The 25013-nt window shown below is 52.7% G+C and overlaps 1 protein-coding gene across 2 annotated transcripts; it reads left to right on the top strand.

Moving 5' to 3' along the window:
* Window positions 1-490: 490 nt before the first annotated feature.
* Window positions 491-24641, top strand: GPR156 (G protein-coupled receptor 156). Of its 2 annotated transcripts, none has more exons than XM_066569469.1 (11): window positions 491-584; window positions 8579-8726; window positions 8838-8979; window positions 11563-11699; window positions 13907-14042; window positions 14902-15012; window positions 16053-16178; window positions 16603-16698; window positions 19414-19650; window positions 21794-21952; window positions 22504-24641. In XM_066569469.1, exons 3-11 carry the CDS (start codon window positions 8875-8877, stop codon window positions 23692-23694), a joined length of 2298 nt encoding a protein of 765 aa, XP_066425566.1. In that variant the 5' UTR covers window positions 491-584; window positions 8579-8726; window positions 8838-8874; the 3' UTR covers window positions 23695-24641. The 2 variants fall into 2 exon arrangements, with proteins under 2 accessions (XP_066425566.1, XP_066425575.1); XM_066569478.1 differs by having other exon boundaries at window positions 8835-8979.
* The last annotated feature ends 372 nt before the right edge of the window (window positions 24642-25013 follow it).

Here is a 25013-nt window from a genome sequence, read left to right as displayed (position 1 = left end):
CCTTCTCGGGCCGGTTTTGCCACAGGCGTGGGGCTTTGTGCTGCCTCAGCTGCCGGGAGCACCCGAGCGAGGCGGCCCGTTCCCAGCCGGGCGCATCCCGGGACAGGGCCCGGAGAGGAGCGCAGGCGAACGGGCTGCGGCGGGAACAGGTCAGCCGGGGCTGTGCCGGGGGCCGCTCTCCCGGCTCCGGGGTCTTCTGGGGAGGGCTCGATGCCGCTCTCGACTGGAGGAGCCGCCGGCGTGAAACGGGGTCCAGCCCTGCCGGGACAGCCCCGGCCCCCGGGCTTTTTCCCCGCTGCCGAGAAGTTTTGTCCCGGGTCAGACGGGAGCGGGGCCGGCGCGGCCGCCACGGCGGGAGGAGCACGGCCGCCCGGGCCCCTCCCGCCGCCCGCCCCCGCCGGGCCGGGCCGGGCCGGGCCAGGCCGGGCGGAGCCGGGCGCTGAGGGGCGCTGAGGGGCCGAGCTCCGCGTCCCGCCGCGGCTGCGGGGCTGCTCCGGGCCGGGCGCGCCGCTCCTGCCAGGCTCCCGCAGGTATCCACAGGTATCCGCAGGTTGGCACCCCGGGTACGGGTGCTGTCCCCACAGGTGGGTCGGGGCTCCGCCGGGCGCGGTGTGGGGAGACAGGGGCCGGCAGCCGTGGCTGGGGCTGCGAGCGGGATGGATGAGACAGGGCGCCCAGGTTACCTCCCGAGTTGTTTTGCTGCCCTTTGTGCCCCTTTGCCCACAGCCGGCCGGAGCCAGGCACGGCGGGGCCGGGGATGGGCCGGCAGCCCCCGAGCGCTCCCGCCCTGCGGCACGGAGCCGTGCTCGGGAGCGATTCTGCGGGATGCAGAGCTCCTCGTTCGCCGTTCGCTGGCTTGGCTGTGCCCGGAGTGCGTCCCTGAGCTCGAAACGGGGTGGGCTGGGGACGGTGTTTTGTAGCTCCCCAGAAAATACCGTCCCAAAGGTTCCAAGCAGCCCCCGGGAGGCGCCTGTAGGAGCGGGAACCTGGCAGCACCTGGCGATGGGAAAGGGCTGCCTTGCAGGGTGCAAAGATGTAAAGCTGCAGCGCTAGGTCAATTTGTGCTAACCAAACTGCTATTACCTGGGTGAGCTGTGCGCCTCTTGGAGTTCAAAACAGGGGGAAGAAAAGTTGCAATCAACTCCGCAGGGCAGCAACCTGCTGGGTGGAGAGGGAGAGAGAGGGACCCTGTGCCCTGGATTCACAGTGCTGCTAAGGGGTGAGACCCCCTCCCAGGAAACACTCAGGACCCAGCTTGTTTGCTTCTCCTTGGCTGCCAGAGTTGAGCATGATACAACTCCCAGGGACTTGGTCACCTCTCAGAGAAGGGTGGCTCGTGGACCCGGAGCTGGATTTTCCGCTCCCCCACGGGTGCTCTGCATCCTCAGAGGGGCGGGAGGAGGCCAAGGGAACCAGATCCCGGTAACCGGGAGCTGCCAGTGTTGAGTTGCAGCTGGCATTTCCAATGCAGCCTTGGCGGAGCTGCCACATCCCCTCACCCACCTGCTGCCGGGGCACTACTCTGTTCTCACTGCAGACCCTGTGCTCACACAGTTTACAAGCAGCACTTTCCGCATGGGTTTGGTTGTGCCTCCAGTCTCGGCCCTGCCCCTCTCCCCCCTGAGCAAGCCTCGCTGCTGTCTGCAGGGAGCCGGGCTGGCAGACCTCGTGGAAACCTTGATGTGGCCCTGGCCCTTGGTGGGGGGCTTGTTTTGCCCAGCAAGGAGACCAGAAGCCTGAGCAGGGCAGCACTGGGTGCAGTTTGGCAGCTAGTGGTGCCCGGGAGGGGAGCCAGAGGAGCCGTGGACATCTCTGGCTTTCGGAGTCTTAAGTCAAGTCTGTCTCCTAGGGGAAAATATTCCCTGCTGCTTGGTCATCAGGGGTGAGGTGAAAGAGCTGTAGTGCTCTGTTTTCCTGCCTCTTTAAGGACTAAATCTGTCACTTGATTTCCAAAATCCTGCCAGATTTCAAAGAAAAAAAGTAAAATAGAGAAAAAAAACCTGTTGACCTTGTTAGGGCTAGAAGCTGTCCCTGTGCTTGGGGCTGTGTGGCTTTGCAGCCTGGCCATCCTAGCCCTGTTTGTGAAAACACAGGTGTGCTGGTGCTGTGAGGGGATGGTGTCTGATTGCATGAAGGAGCAGCTGCAGCTTTCTGCCAGCTTTGGAAAGGGAGAGCTCTTGAAGGCATATGCTTAATGTGAAACATAACTTAATGGAAATATTCCTTCTGAGGTCTCTTCCTCCTCTGCATTTGATAGCTCGGCAGCAAACAGCTTCAGTGGGAGTGAGCTTCTGCTTTTAATTAAGTCATACACACCTCAACCACAAGGTAGATCTCCCTTGTAAATCAAAATTCTAAATCATCAGGCTTTTTTACCTCTTATTCATGGTGGCTCTCTAAAGGTGGTACAGTTAAGACAGAAAAAAATCGCAGGCTACACCTTCCTGTAAGGCTGTTTAGCATGTTCCCGTTTGTTAGGCTGGTGCTAACACCCCGGAGGCAGAGGGAGCTGTGGAGGGAAGGGAGGGATGTTGGAGCCTCCAGCAGCAGTGCTTGGGGCTGAGCTGTGCCTCAGAGCAGCATAGTGGGGCACATGCCCAAAGGAGAAGGTAGCAGCAATTGATGGGAATGGCCTGGGAAAAGGCAGGTTTCTGAGGCGAGTGGATGGATGAGAGCAGGTATAAAGGCAACAGAGGCACCAGGAATGGGCACAGAGCCCTGAGACCTGGCTGCACCAGTCACAGTGCCTTGAATCAGCGTCCTGGTGGAAAAGTGTGAGTGTCACACAGCCACAGTAGAGTCCTGCAGCCTCCTTGTCCTGTGACAAGGTGCCAGCCTCTCTGGGGCAGGGATATGGGTGTGATCCGTGGCAGGGATTCAGGATTGACCAGCCTGGCGGACAGGGGGACTCATGGTTTGCCTGCAGCAACTTCCAGGGCAAATTGTGAAGGGCATGCTTGGGGATATTTGCACTCCTCCAACATTGCTTCTCTTTGGCTGTGCCTGGCAGTGTGGCAGGCAGGCAAGAGCTGTGTTTCTGGGGGCATGGGGCATGGTGGCCATGCGGTTTGGCCCTGTAGCCAGCCCTGGCCACTTCTGCCTCTTTGTGGTGAAGGTGCAGTGCAGCATGAAATTGGCTGTGTGTTTCTGGACAGGTAGCCCCTGCCATCCCACTTCCAGGTCATCTGCCACATGCCCAGCACTTGAGATGGCGACCTTCCACTCAGGGCTTGGGAATGAGCAGGGGGGTTGTCCCATGGAGGCAGAACATCACCTACAGGTGTGGTCTCCCACTAATAAATGAAATGGAGTGAAAAAAATGCAGGATTTTTCCCAAAGCGGTGAAAAGCCTCTGTGTGTCCTTCCTGTCCATGCAGCACAGCTGCTGTGGGCAGAAGCTTGGGCAAGGGAGCAGCACTTCTCCTTCCTTCTCAGAGGGTGTGCCCCCTGCCCATTTCTGGGGGAGGCAGCTGTGCCCTCCTTGGCCCCAAGTGGTGAGGCTGCTGTCTGGCAGCAGAGATCCCATTGCCTCCCTCACTGGCTGCAGGAAGGTGAGCTTCCACCTGGGAGTACAGTGGTGTCACTAAGATTCGGCTGGAAGGACTTTGGCTGTTTCTGCTGTTGCCTGGCTCTGTGTGAGGAGCCTGCCAGGCCACCTGGCCAAGCAGGGATGAGCTCAGCACGAGGGGCAGTGGGGTCCCCATCCCTGGACTCCCACCCACTTTGGGGAGGCAGAAACCTGGAGGTTTCTCTCATTTCATCCACGTGCTGCTCAGCAGCTGCTGCAGCTGGACACGAGGGAGGGCTCAGATCTTCAAGTTGCTCCTTGGCAGCTCCAAGGATTTGGTTTACCTCCCCATCAGCTCTGGGCTTACTGGCCTCATCTGTGGCATGCTCCCTATGCTTCTTGGTATTCCCTCCTAATTTTCCTTCCTTTGAACATCTCCAATCTATTCTGTCTCTGTTTCTCACATGCCTGTCATTGTATAGCAATTATGGTTAGAGAGTTAAAAGCCTTATCAGCTCCTTAGTGGGAGAAGTGTGAGTCAGTTCCTTGCAGGACTATGTGGTGGTTCAAAAAAAGTAATGCGGTTTTTTGGGGTTTTTTTTGTGCATGGAGGCTTCTTTAATTCAAAATGTAAACCACAAAACTGAAAAAAGCCAGGTGGGTATTCAGCCTGCACTTAAAAAGTTAAAAAGTCCAGAGTTAGAGCTAAATGTGCCAACCTCATGCCATTCTCCCAAGCTGAGGGAGCTACAGTGGACAGACAAGCAGTAAAATCAACATTCAGAAGTTATTGCCTTCATTCTTGCAAAATGATAGGAGGCTTGAAAATCTGACCTAGCTTCAGTCAACACAAAATTTCAGGTTTCAGTCACACAGCGAGCTCCCCATGCATGCAGAGTCAGAAGCACCTTGTCCTGCATCTCCCTTCTTTGTGTGCAGAGTGTCCTGCAGCTCCTGGTGGTTATCCTCACTGAGCTTGCTGTCTATCTTGAGGCATGAAGATATCTGAAGGGCCTGGAAGTGACTCTGGAAATCCCAGGGACAGGAGCAGAATGAAGCACGAGCACAGGACAGACCCTGAGAAGAAGGGTGACAGCTTTGTAATTCCCCAGTGTTCCTGGGGATTGAGCCTTTGTAACCCAGGTTTTAGGATGATGTTATGAGTCTCTTGGTTTTCTTTCTTTTTCCTTTTGTGTTTGCAGGGAAAAGCATGAAAGTGTAGGTGCCAAAGTTTTAAATACAAATTAAAAATAATCTTCAGATATGCTGTGTGTTTTAACTCACAGTTTTTAAGTAGCTTGATTGCGGGAGGTGTTGCAGTAAATCTGGCTTGTGACTTTTTTTGATCACCTTGGGGATGGCAATATTGCAGGTTACTCAGGCCAGACTAGAAGGGATCTTGTTGGGCAAGAAGAGCAGAAGGAAAAAGCAGGAGCCTGTCTTGGAAGCACCAGACTTTGAATTGCAAAACCCCATCCCGCGGTGTTCACCTTGCCAGAACAGTTATCCAGCTGATTTCCCACTGTGCAGCCGGTGTCCTGTCAGTCCTGGCTGCTCCACACCAGCAGAGCTCCATGTCCCACCAGGACTGGCAGCAGCAGCACAGACCCATCGTGGGTGAGCCGAGGTCTCTGCTCCCCTCCTGGGGCAGCAGGAGTGGCTCTGCCCTTTGCACATTGCTCCTTCTCCCCTGTTGTTCTTCTCTGCCTCTGGCCACACAGCCGCCTTCCCAAAAGTTCTTCTCAGCAGATGTTTCTCCAGATGTGCTCCCTGCAGAGGTGTGCATGTACCATTTCGCTGTCAGGGCTGGTGTGACCACACAGGATTGCAGAGCCCATGAAGACTGGCACATTTCTGAATGTGATTGTTCTGTTGTCTGTGATTTGACATCTTTGGTTTTGCACCTTTTGATTCGCTGAGCAGCGATGTCACCCTTGGGAAGAAGCCTCTCTTTCAACACTACATCAAAATGAACCTGTTGGGGTGAAAAGTTCATTCTGTCTGCTCTGGGTCTATACATGCTGCACCAATTTTTCATCTTCTTTAAAGGTTTTTTTCCCTCTGTTTTTTTTTTCCCAAAAGAAATGTTTTGAAAGGGAAGAAACTGAGAGAGAGTCAAGATGTGCATTTAGATGACATCAACTGCATCTATTTTGAGGGCTATTTATGTGTTAGTCTACAGTTACTAAGCATTGTTAGATACTGGACTCAGTGTTTTTTGAGGTATTTTCCAACCTTAGTGATTCTATGATTCTGTGTCTGTCCCTTGAAGTGTTCAACAAATATGTAGATACCGTGCTTAAGGATATAGTTTAGTGGAGGGGTTGGCAGTGCTGGGTTAATTGTTGGACTTGATGATCTAAGAGCTCTTTTCCAACCTAAATGATTTTATGCTAAGTATTCCTGGGTCTTGACAGATCTAAGGAAACAGGTTTTCCAGGCCAGGAGATCCAACCATTGAGGTGACCACAAATTGCTTTTATCCAAATACTGTTTCTAGCAGTCAATGCTTCCCTTTTATCTGAGAAGATGATGGTGCTAATATTTTTCATGTGGTCCAGTCACCTGTTTCCTGTTGACTTTTGTCTTTTTGGATCATGTCTGTGTGCAAGCTGGTGCTCCTCTGTGGCCAAACACTCTGCACCATGTCCCAGACAGCCAGCAGGTGCAGGGCCACAGGGACCAAGGGCAGCAAGGGCAGAGCAAGGCAAGCAGAGCTCTGGGGTCCCTTCTGACCCAAGCCATTCTGTGATTCTGCTCTGGAAGTGATCTATCAGAATTGGTTGGCATTTTAAGTCTTAAAAACACCCCCAAAAACCCAACCCCACAAGTCTCTGTTCTCAACAGACCCTTTCATTTTAAGGATGTAGGGTTTTACCTGTGTTGTTGTCTGTCCTGACAACCATTGCCCAGCCTCACCCTGAGGTCAGTGACCCCTCCAAAGTGCTGGTCCCCTTGGATCCTCTCCAGGCTACAGAGAAGCATTCCTGCCAGCTCTCACAAGAGGCAGGAGCTGGGCTGGAAATGCCTGTTGCTTTTCAGCGACAACTGCACTGGTGCTTGCTTTGTTGCATACTAATGAACACTAATTAGCCCCGGTTTGTAATCAACTTTGTGTGGGAGCCGTTTGCAGAATGCAGGGATGGGGGCTGGGGAGATCCCAAGGGGCTTCTGCCCTCCTCCAAGGGGTGGCCTCCTGAGTGGATGAGGGCTCAGCTGGTGCTCCTTGTGGTAACACCTCCGTTGGTGAGCCACAGGAAGGCTGTGCCTGCTGGCCTCATGCCAGCCTTGGTAGTGGTCCACCTGCCAGGTGTGTTCCCCCTCTGACATGGCAGAAGGTTACAAGGAGTTATAGGGGATTTTGTCTGTAAACCCACCAGGGCATGGGGAGGAGCTGAGCCCCTTGGAGGCTGGGCAGTGCTCACCTTCATGTTTTCTCAGCATCAAAGGTTCAGTGCCCCTTTCCTACCCCCATCTCCACCCAGTCCCTCCACACAGTCCATTGGTCTCTGAATTGCTCAGCTGGAGCCTGTCTCCTCCTCTCCACTGCACTTCCAGCATTGTAGCAATCCTGGCATTCAGTGCAGCAGCTGGATATCTCCTGCACCCATGGCTCTTGTCCAGTCACTCAGCCTGAGCTATGGAGGGCATGAAAACTCCCAGAGGATGAGCCTGCTGCAGAGGGGAAACACCACCATGATTTGCCACAAGCTAGAGAGAAGGAGGCTTGATGGAGCTGGGTGGCTTCAGCACTCTTGAAAAACACGTCTTTACACACCATGTGTGTAAAATCTTCAGTCTGGCTGATGTGTGATACTGTGGTTGTAGGACACAGCGAGCTGATCTCATGCTAGGGGAAGTTCTGGCAGGGGCAGGACGGTGCCAGGACCTGCAGTACCTGAAGGCTTCTGCCAGCAGGAGAGCTGGGGTTATTGCTTCAGAGGTGGGTCTGCTAATTTTGGACAAGTAGCCCACTTAGCTTGATGTGCTTGGGCTGGGACTTGTAAACAACTGCTCTGAAGCTGAAAAATCAGTCTACACTCGAGCTGAGAACAACACCTGTAGCTTTTCTGGCGTTTGAATCCTGATTATGCCCCGTGACAAACACCAAGTTTCACACCAGGTCCTGGTGACGATGCTTCTTTTTAATTTACTCTTTCTTTGCTCACATAATGACAGGAGTTTTTCCAAAGAAAGGACTTGGGAGGAGAGGGCATCAAAATGTCAGGAGCAGCAACAGGGAAGGTTGGCCAGGTACAGGGGATGCTCAGCCAGGGAGCAGCACCGAGGAGCTTGATAGAGATAATTTTTTCCTCCCACCTGTTGTTAGGAGCAAGTAGGGAGCGAGCTGTTGTGCCTCCTCCCCAGCTGCTAACGACAGGAGACTCGCTTATGGTCGTGTGCTGGAAGCTAATTAAACCTGGTGACAATGGTAATTGAGTAAGGATGCTTGAGGATAAGTATGACCTCATGTCTAAAATGGTAATGAGGCCTATTAAAATCCACACCAAAAAGAGAAATGAAAGGGGGAACAGAGGCAAAGGTGGTGCAAAGGGAGCAGGAGCAGGCAGGGACAAAACCTGGCAGCCAGAGCACCGGGAGGGAGGGAGAGCACGGAGGTGTCAGGCTTCTCCATCTCCTTAATAAACAGCCAGCTCTGCAGGTAGCCAGGCTGCATCTCGGGCCAAGTCAGCCAAAACACAGCGTTCAAGCACCTTCCCCTCTGCTCACCCAGGCCTGGGTGTAGGTCCTGGTAAGCGATGGCAGCACTTGTTGCTGTTTGTTGTTGTCTTCACTGGCTGGTTCTCTGCTGAAAGAAACCAGCATGTCACTGCCAGCACAAGGAGGGTACTTGCAACCAGCAAGTCACTGCCAGCACAAGGAGGGTACTTGCAAAATGACCCTGAAATTGCTCCAGTGCAGGAAAATGCATTGGCAAAGGAAAGATGCAGGTGTTCAGGGTGCTGTGCCATGGCTCCTTCTTGGACTACCACAGCACCTCATTTCAGCTCCCAGCTGGGATATAGGGGCTGGGGGCCACTGTGACCCTCCACAGGTGTTGTTTTGCAGGTTGGTGTAGCAGTGCTGGGGGTGCCACCGTGCTCTGTGGGAGCCCTGGTCCTGAGCTGACTCTCCTTGCTGCAGAGGACACCCAAGGGACGCTGTCAGGGGGCACTCCCTGTCCTGGCTCTGGACGTGCATCCAACGTCCACTTTGGGTAAGCTCAGCCCCAGGCTGTCCACAGACCCTCCTCTGCTGACAGGGGGGATGTGGTGTGCGCCAAAGGTGTCTTCTCACTGGAGAAAGGCAATGCTCATCCTCCCAGCAGGGCAAAGGTACGGCTGGATGACGGCTGAGGATGTGCTATGGAGCCGGGATTCAACTGCTCTGAGCTCTGCGATGGCAGCTCCAGCTTTGGCAGCCAGGAGCAGCAGCAGCGGGCCCTGCAGGAGCTCTGCACTGTCACAGTGGTATGTACGATACAGTGGGATGTACAGGTGCAGAGGAGTGCTCTGGGGAATGAGGTTTGCTCTGCAGAAGTAGATTTGGGGGAGGGATGAAGAGGGGGGTGCAGCTGCCAAGCAATCCCAGTCCAGCTGAAGGCAGCACACTGTCACCTGGTTGATAGAAAGACAAGACACACCAGTCTAGGTGACACCCAGCAGTTATCCAAAGGGGAGAAAGCATTCACGACAGCCAAGTCATGTTAAGCAGCCCTCCCATGTGTCAGCCAGCTGCTCAGGATTGGCCTGTGATGGCCCCATCTCCCCTTGACCTTTCCTGTCCCCTCTAACTTCAAAGTGCTTTTCAAATATGAGTAGAGCAGGATTTAATTGAAAGTCATCCTCTGTAATAAGTGGTACCTTCCCCCTCCACCAGTAAGGCAGGGGTAGAAATGACACTGGGATGCACTCAGTTGCAGCTGGCACCACGTGGGGCTGCTGCATGGAGCAGTGAGGCTTGGCCCACTCGGCTCTCCATCACGTCCTGCACGACCATGGGCCTTTAATTAAAAGACTGTAAGCTGCTTGGCTCCTCTGGCTCTGGCAGCTGGCTTACAATTAATATTCCCCCTGCCAGGACCAGGATTTACTGCGCTCAGCAGCCAGCAAAGCGCTCCATCAACTTCAAGTAGCATCAACATCCAGGGAAACAGCAGTCAGGTGGGAGGGTGTGTGGGAGAGAAAAAGCGGAGATCATAGGGGTGTTTCTGATCCCTAGGTGGTTGCTGGGAATAGGGTGCAGCAATACTTTTGACAGCAGCCAGAAGTGAAAAGATTTTGTTAGTGGGTACATCTGGGAGGGAAGTGCAGAAGCCCCAGGATGTTGAGTTTGCCCTGCTCACCTCAGTGGCAAAAGCCAGGTGTTACCCTTGGGCTCGAGCAGGCAGGACACAGAAATAGAATGGCATTACAGCCTTGCACCAGCCCTGTCAGCTCCAGACCTCATCTGTGCCGAATGATGGGGTTTTCACACAGAGAGTCCTGGTGTAAGCAGGGCACTGACGTGGCTGACCATCTTCACCATCTGGTGTGGTCTTCTTTTCCCAGAGAGGCAAAAGACTCCCCAGGGAATAGCAAGAGGGAAGAGGAGGTGGGAAGCAGTTTTCAGGAGGGAGATGAGGATCCCCCCAGGGATCCCTCCACGCTGCTGCAAAGCAAGGCTGAGATGTGCATGCAGCTGTATCCCAGCAGCAGCTCTCAGCTGGATGTCTCTCCCAGGCAGGGGTTTGCCTTTCCCAGTTGCCCTGTGATCAGTGTGGCACCAGCATGTGAGCTGCCAGGATCAGCGGTGGTCGTGTGGCAGTGACACGTTTTTTTGTCAAGAATTATATGGTGGCTTTAATTCTGCAAGCTGTGCGTTGTTCTTGCTCGCCCAGAGGAGATGAAGCCTGGCTGGGGAAGAGGGACATGAGGCATTGGCTCTAAACAAATGCCTTTCTTCTGCTTGAAGATTTATTTCTAGCAAGGTTGGAAGCAGAAACAGCTCAGACCTTGAAGTAAAAATTGGGAGTTTGGGGCAATGTCAACTGTCCGGAAAAGTAGTCTTCTGCAATAGAAATTAGAGGACTCAGCGCCAGAGAAGTTAGTGAGGAGGTGTGTGATCCCAACTCAAACCCCATTCTCCTCCCTCCCTCCTTAAAGGGGATGTGCCAGCACTTTTATTGAAGTGATGCTTTTTTTAAGGGAGAAAAAGTTGGTAATCCACACATGCACACACTGTTAAAAATGCTGGAGCATTTTAAATCAGTAGCGGAAGTAGGTTTCTTGTTTCACATGGGATCATTTTATCCATTTTATGTTAATAAGGAGATAGCAGAGATTATTTTAAATGGAGATTTAAACCTATAAGGAGGTTTGTATGTAAGGAGAGAGGTTCCTCCATCATACCCACTTTGGGAGTGTCCCTCCAAAGCCAGTTCTCAGCTGATGCCTTCCTGGGACCAAGTTAGTTTCCATCTGGCTGGGAGATGGGTGGATTCCAGCTCAGTGTGTCACCACCTCTGAAAAACGCTGTCACACTCCCTGTGCTGTGCTCCTGCACCGACTGGCAACCCTGCTGCTGGCTCCCAGGCACGTCCTCCAGCTGATCAGTTGTCTGCTGCAGGGAAGGGTAAGCGGGGGAGCCAAGAAGCATCTAAAGAAGCATGATAAGAACTGGGGCACCATGGGGCCTTCCTCCAAAGATTTGTTTCCAGAGGACAGTGGGGAACCAGTGTCCATGTTCCTGTGTTTCAGAGGCAGGGCTGCCTGAGATTTATGAATCACTTGTACAGCTTCATTATGGATTTGGCTAGTTGGCATAAGAAGAGCGCTCCTGGACTGCCGTGTCCTCCTGAACACTCAGCAAGTGACAGAGCACATGTCCTGTCCACACACATCTCAGTAGCCCTACCTGCAGGACTTGGTCTGGGCCAGAGTGTCTCCTTACTGGGAGCTGTGCGTTCTGGCTGAGCAGGATAACTGTGGGAGGGATCATGCTGGAGTAGGGACCCTCTTTGCTAAGAGCCCCAGCAATGTCCTCTTCTTCCTTATCCCTTTTGCTTCCTGCAGACATCGTTTGACCGCAGTATGAAGAGCTCCCCATCCTTCTCTGCTGGTCTCCTGGGAGTTGTGTGGACATTCCTGACTGGAGGAGTCCTGCTAGCACTCTTCTTTTTCATCTTCACTATTCGCTTCAGGAAAAACAGGTAAGGGCATCCCTCTTCTCCTGGGAGGTTTCCCCTGAGCTGGAGTAGCAGGAGTCAGGCTCTTTCAGGAGCATGCTCTGAGCTGATGACCAGCCAAGGATCAGGAGGGTGTAAGCCTGAAGGAGCAGCACAGGGCAAGAAAGGGCAGTGCCAGGGATGTTGCACCTTCTTCCATCACACAGAGCTTTGATCACTGGTGGAGACAGTCCTGTTTGGACTGTTCCTTTCCTTCCCAAGGCAGGGAGCTGTAGACAGGATGAAAGGAAATGGCCCCAGGAAATGCATCAGGGGAGGTTCAGGTTGGGCACCAGCGATAATTTTTTCACCAAAAAGGTTGTCAAGCATTGGAACAGTCTACCCAGGGAGGTGGTGGAATAACCATCTCTGGAAGTGTTCAAGACTGGATGTGGCACTTAGTGCTGTGGTTTAGTTCTCACAGTGGCGTTTGGTCAAAGGTTGCACTTGATGGTCTTGGAGGTCTTTTCCAACTTTAATGGCTCTATGACTCTATGGGTGTCCTCTGGCACAGACAGTGCTATATGGTCTCATCCAGGTGCTACTCAATAAAACCATCAACAGGAGTTGTTAAAAGGAGAGCTCAACTCTGCTCCACATGCTTGAGAGCATCGCTCTGAGCAGCACAGCCCCACAGCAAGGCCAGCATACTCCCCACAGTGAGCCATGTCCTCCCTGCTGTTGGCCCACTCATACTTTGAAGATATTGATAATCCTTTTTGCTCTTGGTGGTTGCTCATATTGGTGGAGAACATGATCTCCATTACTGAGAGAAGCTGGTGGTGAAGTGTAGACTTTTTTTGGTGCTGTTCAGTCTGCACAGAGGAGATAAAAAGTTGTGCTCCCCTGAAGGCAGCATAAATCCAGCAGAAGGCTCAACAGTTCCTCATAGCTCAACCTGTCTCAGCCAGTGCTGACCCTTCCTCAGCAATTCTGGATGTCTCTGCTGCCTCTTTGCCACCTTCTCTCAGCCTCATTGGCCCCTTGGTATTTCAGTTGCTTCCTCCTCCAGGGATACATCCCTCTCCCAGGCTTCACCCAGCGAAGCCTTTGCTCTCCATGTGCCATTGTTTCACACAGAGGTGTACATCTGAGTGCCGCCTGCACTGATCTTGTTGGACTTCTCTGGTGGCTTTAAGGAATTTAAATTCCTTAATGCTCCTGACAACCACTGTGCAGTCGGGAGGGTCCTGCCCATAAGGGTTTGTGTTGAGAGTCCTGTGCCTGCTGCACTGCAGCAGCTGCATGACCTGCATCCCAACTGCACCCCAGTCTGAAGCACTTCATTTACTGAGTGGTGTTGAGTTCAGTGGCCACTTGAATTTATGTTCTCAGAATGTGCTGTAATGAATGTGTGTTATTTATTTGCTCTGCGGTAAATAAATACTGGTCTCCTCCTGAACCTAGGAAGGCAGAGGAGACCTTTCTCAGCTGCAGCTGACAGCATGAGCTGGTGAATATCTTTCTCCAAGGGCTGAGACATGGTGAGGAAGGCAGGGAGGGAGAGAGACAAGTTGAACCCCAGGCTTTGTGACTGCAAGACAGCAAGCCAGGAAGAAGCTCAAGGAGAGAGAAAAGTAATGACTTGGCAGCAGGTTGAAGGGGCAGAGCTATTGAGAAGGGTGGCAGGAGGTGCAGCTTTCACTCAGTAGGCTGGCTGGGGCAGGGTGACAGGTCATAAGAGATTAGTGGGTTGATTCTCCCCTTCCTGAATACAGTTACAGGATTATGAGTGATGAGGTGAAATTACAGAGGGGAGACTGTAACCTGAACATTGCTGGCAGCTTCCTGTGCTAAGTGTGGAGATACCTCCTCAGAGGAAGGAGCAGTGGGAAGGGCCTGTTCCTGGAAGCACACGTAGCTCTTGCACCTAAAGTTTACTGCTGGGGACTGTCACCCTGGGCTGCGTTGGTGTGGTTTTCTACCTCTGTCCCTCTGCAGCAGAAGTGTTGGCATAGGGCTAAATGAATACTTGAAGGATTGTGAAGCACTCCAGCAAGAAAAGGGAGAGGGTGGGACCATGGAGTAATAGCTGAGCTTTTGGGGCAGTGGTGAACAGCACAGGCTGGGGGTGGACAGTGTGTCAGCATTCCTTATGACCGTCATCATCCCTGTAAGGGGACCTCACCCCAGTGCTGCCAGGTCATGATGCTCAGTAACTGTCACCAAATCCCCTGCTTTGTTTCCTCGAGGATTGTGAAGATGTCCAGCCCCAATCTCAACATTGTGACCCTGCTGGGCAGTGGCTTGACTTACACAAGTGCTTACCTCTTTGGGATTCAGGAGCAGAGCCTGCCATCTGGAGACTCAATGGAAAAGCTAATTCAGGTGAGCAGGGGTTTAGCTGGGATGGGCCCCTTGACACATGTACAGACCTGTTTGTACGTGCTCTCTCCCAGCCAGCTGTCACCTGTACATGCTCTGTCCCAGCCACAGCCTGTCACCACCACGTTGCTCAGCTGGGTTGTGGCTTTCACATACACACAAAAGGCAGCCAGACACTTTCTGTCTGAATGGGGCCTTTGCTGGTTTGCAAACCACATCTGCACCGAGGTCCCTGGGGGACAGGTCCTGCAGGCAGGCAGGCTGCTGGGCTTGTTAAGTGCAGCAGGCAGAGGGGACCACAAAAGGAGATGGGATCCTCCACACAGCCACCACTGCCTGACACAGCACAGGTGCTCTAGGTGAGTTTTTTGGCTGCAGAGAAGATCTTCATCAGAACACTCACCTGTGTGATGAACCCCCATGTCCTGGCCTGAGGCAGCCACCCTGCCAGACTGAGGACTGGGCATGCACCCATGTGGGAGAGTGGGATGGAGCACACCCTGCATCCTGCTCAGCCACTGGGCTGTGGATAATTAAGAGGTGCCAGCAAGTGATTTATGGGTGCTGGGACTTTCTGTGCCCCTGCTGCTCACAAGCTGCCTGTCTCTCCCTGCCTGCCCTTCCAATGAGAGTCTCTAGGTAGGCAGAGAAAGGTAGGCAGCAGGCATGCCTACAGAGGAGTATTTGCCTTTGAATTTATTTCACCTTGTAGACAGCTTTCTAGTATCTGGTATCACCCTCCAGAAGTCAGAAGACTTCTTTCTTCTGCTGTCTTCTTTGGCCATCCTTGCTGCAGCCCAGGCTGGGAGGGTGTGTGGTGTCCCTGTGAGCCCTTTCAGCCCCCTTGCTCTGACCCCTGCAGGTGAGGCTGTGCCTGCTGTGCGTGGGGACCTCGCTGGTGTTCGGGCCTGTCCTGGGGAAGAGCTGGCGGCTCTACAAGGTGTTCACCCAGCGGGTGCCCGACAAGAGGGTGGTGAGTACCCAGCAGCTGAAGCGGGAAGGGGGAGGACAGACTTTCCATGGAGGGCAAACACCAGCAAGTCCCAAACCAGTGGGATAGCAGATGGAACTGGCACATGACAGGGATGGATGCCACAATCACAGGTCTGGTTTCACACCAGGCTGGGCATGGGCCCTTCATTTATTCCTGCACAATGAGGCAGGAGCTTTTCCACTCTACAGGAATGTGGGTGCCCTGCCAGGCTGCCTCTTCCCCAGTGGAGTCCCAGCCCCATCACCAAGCAATGGTCTCATTTTATATTGGCCACATGCCTTTGTTACACTACACACCAATGTTTGTGTTCAGGTCTATTTTCATCCCACAAAAACAATCAGCTGTTTTTGTGGGATGAAAATAAACCAGGTGTCCTCAAAAGCATCTGATCGAAGGCCATCCCCAGATGGATCCATTCTGCTCTTTAAGGCAGGAAGGGAGTGCTGGGCTCTCCTCTGCAGCACTTAAGGATGGGGATTCAGAAACTGTGAGAGAAATGGAAAATTTGTGCACATAAAAGTGCACTTACAACTTTCGGTGGTCACTTTCCAGCAGTGAAAAAAGTAGGTCTCAGATGAAAGATGGGACAAGAGGATTTGCAGGGGAACTGGGTATCAGCAAGGACTCCTGTTTCACACTGGGATCTGTGTTAAATTTGCAGAATGGTGCTCCTACCAGGTGCTTTTGTCTGCCCTTTCTGTCTCCGCTGGTGATATGGTCATAAGGGATGATAGTCTTGTTTTGGAAGAACTGTTTTCTGTCATAGCATTTACCTGCTATCCACACCATCAGGCAGGGTTTATACCTGATCTCAAGCCTGATTAGGTCTCCAAGAATTTGGGAGTTGAAGACAGAGATCTTGGGGCCAACTCAAATGTCAGTGCTGGACACCTCTCTGGGCAAAGTAGTAGGATAGACATGTCACTTGAAAGAAACAACAGAAAGGGACCCAAGGGGGATGGAGGTCATTGGTGTCCATTCCTTCCCCATAGTAACTTTTTCTTCTTGTATGTTTGCAGATTATCAAAGACCTGCAGTTGCTGGCCATGGTGGCAGCGCTGGTGCTGGCAGACACTGTCTTGCTCTTGACCTGGGTGTTCTCTGACCCAGTCCAGTGCTTCCGAAGCCTCAGCGTCTCACTGCGGGTAAAAGAATGGAGACGGGCGGGGTGGGGTTTTGCTGTGTCCTATCTGAGCTCTGTGAACAGAGCTAGTGGGTGGCCAGGCATTTGGAGGTGGTCTTTGAGAAACAACAGAAAGAAAAACGAAGCAGAAAACCTTCTGGGCACTCTGGATTTGGTTTATGTCTGGTCTATTACAGAGGCGAGAGTCCACTGCAAAATTTCCAGGTCTGTGCAGATCACCTGCATGGCGCAGGAGGGCTCCAAGGCATCTGCTTTAGAGAAATATTTAACCAGCCCTGGAGGCAGCAGAAGGCCAAAATCTTCTCGTTTAAGACTTTGCCCCTGGTAGCAGCAGCTTTGGCCTCTCCTTTCAGAAGTTTACAGAGACCAGCTTCTTCCCATTGGTCTGTGCCAGCCTTCACTTGTGCCTTTGCCTTGCCTTGTAGGCCACAGAGAAAGGCATGACGTGCTCCGTGAGCCGGGTGCAGTCCTGTGCATCGCTCTATTCTGATCTTTGGCTCGTTCTCATTTTAGGCTTTAAGGTATGTAACCTCTTGAGTGCTTCTTGCATTGTATCTCACCTCCTCCCTGTCTTTCAGCCTAAACTGTTTCGCAGCATTTGTCATTTTGCTGCCCTCCCAAGCTACGTGCCCATTGCAGATCCCAGCTACTCCTGTTCATCTCATAAGCCTTCCTATTTCCAACCCTTCCCATCTTAGGAAGGGTGAAAGCCCTGCTAGCTGCTTTCTCCTTGCTTCACCATCTCCTCTATGTACACTGTGCACATACAGTCTCTCAAGATCTCTCCTGGCATGCCCCTAGCTTCATCTCACTTCTTGAAACTCAACATCTTCCTGGTCTTTATGTCAACACTCCTTCCCCAAAGACTCCAATGAATGGCCACTGCCAAGGTGGCTCAGTCCCTGTGTCCTGTGACTTCAAACCAAGGAGGTGCTGATGACGAGTGCTTGGTCCCCACCTCTGCAGGATGCTTATCGGGTTAATTATACCTCTGAGGTGCACTTTCACTGGTGAATCTCTGCACATGGCCAGTCTTCTTCCAGCAGGGTTAGTTATACTGATGTAACTATGTTGGTATAATTATCACTGTAATTATCTGTGGTCTCATGTGTCTCTGGTATGGCAGAGGCTGGACACATTTCAGAAAGCTGATGTTGATGAAGCTTGTGAGATCACAGCCTTTTTTTGGGAATGGCTCTGCGTGCAGCACAGGCACTTTCTTTGTGATTCACTGTAATGTAATACTCACTGACCATCTACCCAGAATCATAGGAAAAAGAGCAGAAAGGGACCTCACGACACAGCCAAGTCCTTCTACACTTAATTTCAAAGTCCTTACAAGTCCTCTGCTGTTAGGTAATGTAGGCATTACCTGGGCTTTCAGTGCTGTGTCTCCACCTCTGATTTTGTCTGCAGTTTGTGTTAGGGTTTAGAGAGGTAATGCCTCTGCCTACAGCCCTTACAAAATCCTTTTGGAAATAAAACATCCCCATAATCAGTTCCAGGTAATCTTTTTAATGTTGTGTTGAATCTGGCCCTGTTCCTTCCTACTTACTGGGGGTCATGGAGTATTTCCTTGGTGATTTCTCTGGAGTTAGTCTGGATTTACACTAATGTGAGTGTAGGCTTTATCTCTGCATACATTGCACTTCTTAGCATCCACAGCATTAATGTGCTCAGCCCTTTGGGAAGACACTCAGTGTATTATCCTGGTTTTACTGGCACAGAGCAATGAACAGAAATGACTTGCCAAGGACATGCCTGGAATTAGAAGCAAAGTCCTCTGCTCAAGTTTAAAACAAACAAACAAACAAGCCACTGAGAGTCCTAGTTTAGGAGATGGCAGCGCTGTTGTCTGTGTCCCAGATAGACTGTATGAATTTAAATGGGACTTTGGTGCTGGTTTTTTCCTGCTCAGGGATTAGGGGTTGCCTTGCCTTTGGGCTGTTTGGAGGTGCCTCATGGTGGACACAGTTATGATCCAGTGCAAATTCCACAGAGCAGGGTCAGGCACTGGCCCAGTTCCCAGCAAGGCAGGTTTCACTCTTACAACCCCACCCTGAGACTTCTGCTCCTTTGAAGTTCGGAGTCTCACCAGAGATCTGGACATGAATGTCCCTTGCTTGTGTCCCTCCAGGCCTTAACCCTGGCAGTGGCCATCACAGTCACCGACCAAGGCACAGCACAGAGGGGTTCAGAAGGGTCTAAAAACCATCTGCATCTCGTGTCACAAAGCACTTCTTGATGCCCAAATAACAATGACTCTTAGTAAAAGGCTGACACTTACTGGGTAGCACAGGAATAATGTAGGTCACATTCCCTGTATTCCAGGTCCTTGCAGGAGCTGGGACTTTGTTAGATGGTATTTCCAAATGATCCTGAAGGCAAACCATGCTCAGCTCTATGGAGGCAGGCAAAAAATACTTGTTGTTTCCTGCTAGTGTCACCTAGGGAAGGAGATGCTTATCCTGCTGGGCAGTTTTATCCTGAGCACACTGGCAAAATGCATGCATGAGACCCTTGACGGGGAGGATGGTGAGACAGCCTTCTCTGAAACAACTGCTCTACTCGGGGGGAGGGAGAGCCTCTGTAGAGGCACTTCTGTAGTGCCCTTCCCTGCTGCTGGAGTCAGGAAACAGCCAAGGGAAGGGAAAAGAATTGCACCTGGTAGTTTCCTGGATTATTGCTATTTAAAGAGGCACCAAGTACATCCTTTTCCCTCCAGTCTAAACCTCCATATCTCTTTGCCTTCTTTTTTGAATTCCTTCTGGATATCTTTCCTGCTCCTTCAGAGGTATGCTATTGCTCCTTGATGGCACCCACTGCTGCATCCCTGCAGGAACCTCTGCTTCCTCTCTGTCTGCCTTTGCTTCTCCTGCTCCAGGCTGCCCAAGGGGTGGTTTTCACAATTTCTCCCAGCCATCCCCTGCTCTGTGGCAGCACCTGCTGACCTGTGACTCTTGGCTCTTCACACCCTTTGGTTGGGACCCCCCATGCCCACCAGTGCCCTCACTGCTGCCCTGTGTTCCCAGCCCCACTGCTGGCCTGCAGCAGCGTGCCGGGCGTTTGCTGCGGCGTCACCGCCGCACGCTGCAGGTCTGCATTACAGATCAAAGAGCATTAATTAGGATTGCGCTGAGCGCGATCTGAGCTCACCGGGCTTGGTGCGACACGGGGCTTGACACCATCGGGCTGTAATTTTCCACACTCTGGAAACCTCTTTTTTCTGTTTCCAGAGTATCCTCCTGCTGTACGGGACCTACTTGGCCGGTCTGACCGACAATGTCAGCTCCTCTCCAGTGAACCAGTCCCTGACACTCATCGTCGGGGTCAACCTGGTTTTCCTGGCTGCTGGTACCATCTGCTTAGTTCACCGTTTCTTCCGTACTTGGCACAATCTGCTGTTTGGTTTTACCTCTGGAGGCATCTTTGTGTGTACAACCACCATCAACTGCTTCATCTTTGTCCCACAGGTATGCTGCTACTTCTGTCCTGTCACTTGGCTGGAAATAGGCACGTTTTGGGAGTTTAACAACAGCAGCCGTGGGCATCAATGCACTCACTTTCCTGCTTTTTCTCCCCAAATGTTTGGACTCACCTGCACAGCTCGTTCTCCAAGCCCACCCCACCCTGGTGGTTCTGCTTCCCCAAGCAAGTTCCCTGAGTCTCAAAGAATCACAGAATTGTTTGTATTGGAAGGGACCTAAAGATCATCTGGTTCCAACACCCCTGCTGTGGGCAGGGAAGCTTCCACCAGACCAGGCTGCTCGTAGTGCCATTCAGACTGACCTTAAATGTTTCCAGGGATTGGGCTATCCAAAACTTCCCTGGGCAAGCCTGATCCAGGGTCTCACCACTATCATAGTGAAGAATTTCTTTCTTGTATCTAATCTAAATTACTCTCTTTTCAGTTTAAAGGCATTCTCCTTTGTCCTGTCACTGTGCCCTTCTAAAATGTCCATGTCCAGCTTTCTTGTTCCTTGTCCCCTTCATGTCCTGGAAAATCTCCAAGGAGTGCAGCACTGCTGCTCAGAAACCCTCCTGCAGGAACGTGCCCCAGGTGACAGCCACACAGACAGCACACATGAGGCGAGGCAGCCACTGGCCTCCTCCTCCTGCTCCATGCAGGTGGTGGGATGTGTCCTTTGTGCAGTTGTCCTTCCCTCATGCCTCACGTGTCCGCTTGCACCAGGAGCTCTTGCCACTGGCAGCGATGGAACCGGGCACAGACCATCCAGATGGCCCAGCCACTCGCAGAGACTTTGCTGCTGCTGGTGGTCCACAGGGGAGGCTGTCCTCCTCTGCACTTTTAGAGAAGGAAGCTGGGCTTTGCCACAAGCAGGGAGGAGGAGGAGGTGTTTAAAGGAAGCCTTTTGTGGTGAGCCGAAGCACTTCTGCTTCCTGTGTCCTCCAGGAGCAGCCTGGTGTGCCTGGCCACCACGTTAGTGGGAATAATGCTCCCATTGTTACAGGGAAGGGAAGCAGTTATTTACTTAGTTGAATGTTTGGAGGGATGTTTGGGCTCAAGGACATGAGGTGAGAAAGGGAGGAAGAGGTGAAGCTGAGGAAAGCACATCTGTGCAAGGGAGGGCTCAGGGGATCTCAGCAATGTATATAAATACTGATGGGGGTGGAATAGGGAAGGGGGAGCGACGCTCTTCTCAGTGGTATCCACTGACAGGACAGGGGACAATGGGCACAAACTGAAACACAGGAAATTCTATTTAAACATGAGGAAAAGGCTGGAGTTTTTTCTGTGAAAGTTGTAAAGCACTGGAGCAGAATGCCCAGAGAGGTTGTGGAGTCTCCATCCTTGGAGATACTCAAGGCCCAGTTGGACAGTCATGAGCAGGCTGCTCCCTCTGACATTGCTTGAGCAGGGCATTTGGGATGATTTCCAGAGGTCCCCTCCTGCCTCTTGAGGCAGTGTAACTGCAGAGCAGCCTTTGGGAGCAAGGATCCAAACCTCCTCTGGTGAGCTCCAGGCCTGCTGGAGCACCAGGTCTCTCGGACTGAGGGTAGAGAAGCTGATGAGCTGTACTTTCACTCTGCCTGTACCATTTTTCTTTGGGAGCCTGGGGCCCTTGAACATTTTATTTAACTTGGATCCTTTAATTCATTACCTTGTTTTTCCTAATGGGCTTGCTTTTCTATAGCTCATCTGAGATCGATAAACAGCTGGAGCTAGGCTGCACAAGGCTTCCAGGCAGACACTAGATGAGAAAATAGATACTAAACATTGCTGGTTTTCAGCTTGTCACCAGTGATTCAGGGATAAGGGGGCAGGCATGACACTGTCTTTGTCTGTCATGGAGTCAGGGAGTGGGGAGAAGAGGGAGGGGGCTTTTACAGTGTGCTCAGCAGTCTCAGTGCAGCCAGGCACTGACCCTCTCCTGCATTAAAAGCTGGAGCCAGAACAGGGTAGGGCTCAGATGGGTGGGAGGCTCCAAGTGACACTGCAGCCCCTCGCCCAGCCATCTCTGGCTGGCTGTCTCTGCTCCACCCTGCCTTTGTCTCCCCCTCTCCATCCCTTTGTCTCCTTCGCGCTTGAGCTGTGCCTGCCTCCCGCTGTGTCGGCCGGGGGCTCTGTGGATAACACCCTCTTCTACTCCCCAGCTCAAGCAGTGGAAAGCCTTTGAAGAGGAAAGCCAAACCATGAGCCACATGGCAAAATATTTCACCAGCCCGAGCAGGAGCTGCCGCTCAGTGTACAGCGAGGAGCAGCTCTACCAGCTCATAGGGGAGAAAAACTCTATGAAGCGGCTGCTCACCGAGGTATGGGGCTCTGCCAGCCCCCCTCCTCCAGCTTCCCTCCTTCCCTTTTGTGGGCTAAAGGCTTTGCAGGGTGGGAAGCCCTTTTTTTACACCCCTGTCCACACTGGTGATCCCTCACCACCCTCTTCCTTCCTGAGGGGAAGAGCTGCTTTGTTTTGTCACACTCCAAAGCACCACAATTTAGGCATAATTTGGAGGGCTTAAAAATTTCTGTAGGGAGGAGCACAAGAGAGCCTGGTTCCCACAGCCTTGTCAAACATGGTTAATTTAGAGGGGAGATGCTCTGTCTCAGAAAAGCCCCCAGGCTCCTGCTCCGTCCCCTGCACTGGGCAGGAACACCCCAGCCTGAAGAGCTGCCTGCCCAGTGAGCCCCTTCCCACACACACGTCTGGGGGGGCTGCAGGGGAGGCTGAGGTCACACATGCTGCTGGTGTGGCTCTTGCCATGCAGAGAGGGGTGATTTGTTTTCTGGCAGTGCCTGCTTCCAAATTGGCAGTGTTTTCCTCCTCCCTGCCTGCCCCACACTTGACAGGCTTATTTGTTTGACACAGAAAAACGCCGTGATCGAAAGCCTGCAGGAGCAAGTGAGCAGCGCCAAGGAGAAGCTGATGAGGCTGATGTCTGCGGAGAGCGGCTGCGACCCTCGTGTGCTGCCAGCAGCTCCCTGCACCTGGAGCTCAGGGCAGCCTGGGGATGCATCAGGGGACTGCTGCCCCCAGGATCTAGGGAGGGATGGGTGGCAGCCCCCCTGCTTGCTGGGTTCATCACCTCCTGGCAGCAATGCTCAGGCTCTCCAGAAAGATGCAACCCAGGAGCCTGTTTGCCCTCAGGTGCTGCTTTTTAATGGAGGGGACAGCATTGAACGTGGCCTGAAAGATCTCCAGGAGTGTGGGACACCTGCAGTGCAGGAGCAGCCTTCAGAGCAGCTGCTAGGCCAGGACAACTCAGCTGGTGTAGCCTGGGAGTCATCCCCCAAAATCAGCTATGTAAACAGCGAGAAGCTGTGGGAAATCTTGCAAGAGTTAAGCCTGGATGGCAAAAGCCACAGCCCAGCCTTGTCTGCAGGACCCCCACTTGGCAACTGGGGCACCTCAGGCGAGCAGGGAGAAACACAGGTGGGCCAGGAGTGCTACCCAGGCATCCACACATCCCTCAGCCCCTACCTGGCAAGGCATCAACGGAGGATCCCATTGCCCCCTGCCTCCACACGCTTCCCTGGACACGTATCCCCTCGTGCCAGCTGCAGGGTGAAGGAGGTGGGCAGCTGGGGCCGTGGGGAGTCAGCACAAAACTCCCTGGGAAAGGGAGGGGACATGGCTGGCAGAGGGCTCCTTCATGGCCCAGCACCATCCCCTGCAGCCATCCCGAGGGAGGCCAGCCTCCAGCCAGAGGGGCGGCTGGGATGGCCCAGGGAGTCCCAGGGCGCCTCACCGTGCATCCCGCAGGAGCGGCGGCGGCGGCGGCCGGGCACGCCGAGGGGCCCCGCGGAGCCCTCCCTGCGCTCGCTGTACTATTACCCAGACTCTGACTCCAGCAGCAGCAGCAGCTCTGAGGAGATGTTTCATGGCTGCCACCGACCCTGCTGCGAGGTTTGCTTCCAGAGCCCTCGTGGCTCCCTGGACAGCAGCAGTACGGACACGGACACAGAGCCCAGTGACTGTGAGGATCGCCAGACAGAGCACCACGGCGGGCCCCAGCCTGTGGTGAATTTCAAAGAGGATCTGAAACCCACTTTTGTGTGACTGGAGCACCCCTGTCCCAAAGGCAAGTGCCCTCCCACCCCCACAACACTGCGTGTTCTCTGCAATGCTGAAGCCACACATCCCTCTGGGAAATGTGCCTTGTTCTGGAATGTGGGGATTTGCCCCATTCTGATCTGCAGTGTCAGCCCCACCCTGGTCAGCCTGCAGCCTGAGTTTGGCTGAGAGGGGCTTGGCAGCACTCAAGGAGGTGGCGGTGGCCTTGTCCTGGCTACTCTGGGCAGCAGCCTGTGTCCCACAGGTAGCAGCAGTTCTGTCCATCCTGGTGCCAGCAGTGGAGGAACTGGGGCTGGGGGTCTGTGAGAGCCAAACCTTATCTCCTCAGAGAGCTTTCTCTCTGAGACCTGTGTGATTTGCTCTGGCAGGGAGCAGCATCCTGCCTCAGAAACAACCATGGCTTCTTGCACACCTCTCCATATGAACTGATAGAGGACTCCTTGCCCTGAGGCTGCCCAGGCAGAGCATCCCACTGGCATCAGCCCCAGCTGGGGATGGGAGACAGATGCCAGAAGCAGTTGCAGGCTGCCACACACCTGGGGTGTGCTGCTTCCCGGCAAAACAAGGACTTTGGAATGGGAAGTGCACAGCAAACTTTTGGGTTTTGGTGGTTGTTTTTTTTTGTAGCATCTGAACGAGAAAATGAAGTCCAAAGGTGATGTTTTTGGAGGTATCTTTGCATTTTGTTTTCTTCAGGTGCATCGTTGTAGGTGAGACTCAGGTCAGAGCTGAAGGGAAAGACAAGCTAGCCATTGTAAAGGAGGATCTGAAAAGGGGGTTCTTTTTTTACCTTGATTTCTGGATCTTGTGCCCTTCTGTCTGTCTTTGTATGGATGATATAGTCTGGAATAAGGTTTGTTTAAATTAATATGCTCTGTTTTTTATTTTAGAAACATCAAGAACAGTAAATCAGTGTGTGTGCCTTTTTGGGATATTTATCGTGGCGTTTGAGCTTATCGTTGCTTCCACAGGAGTTCAGGATGCTGAGACCTGATGTCCAGTGCAATATAAACCTTCTGGAGAAGGGCTTGATTAAAAAAGCAGGTGTCAGAGGAATCCAGAGCTGGTTTTGAACAAAGCATGTTAGCACTGCCCTCTCCATTACCCTTCATGATGGTGAAATCCCTCACTTCTCTCTCCCTTCACTCCTTCGCTGGTGTCACCCTTTTTTCCCCTGTTGCCTCTGCAGTCTTCCAAGCTTGCATGTAGGGCAAATCATCAAACTCAGTAATGTTATGAGGAATATTTCATACATACATATTTCAAACATAAGCCCCTGTTTGCTTTTAAAATGGAAACACCCC

Source organism: Molothrus aeneus, chromosome 2 (assembly GCF_037042795.1).
Source record: "Molothrus aeneus isolate 106 chromosome 2, BPBGC_Maene_1.0, whole genome shotgun sequence".
Classification (NCBI taxonomy): domain Eukaryota; kingdom Metazoa; phylum Chordata; class Aves; order Passeriformes; family Icteridae; genus Molothrus; species Molothrus aeneus.
Note: the sequence above shows the minus strand (reverse complement) of the source record. Positions and strands in the feature narration are given on the sequence as shown.

What these genes read in the sequence shown, in the direction of transcription:
- GPR156 (XM_066569469.1), top strand. Translation starts at nt 8,875, where the DNA reads ATGGAGCCGGGATTCAACTGCTCTGAGCTCTGCGATGGCAGCTCCAGC. An exon ending in CAATGGAAAAGCTAATTCAG is followed by an intron (nt 14,043 to 14,901) that starts GTGAGCAGGGGT and finishes TGACCCCTGCAG; the next exon opens with GTGAGGCTGTGCCTGCTGTG. An exon ending in GGGTGCCCGACAAGAGGGTG is followed by an intron (nt 15,013 to 16,052) that starts GTGAGTACCCAG and finishes GTATGTTTGCAG; the next exon opens with ATTATCAAAGACCTGCAGTT.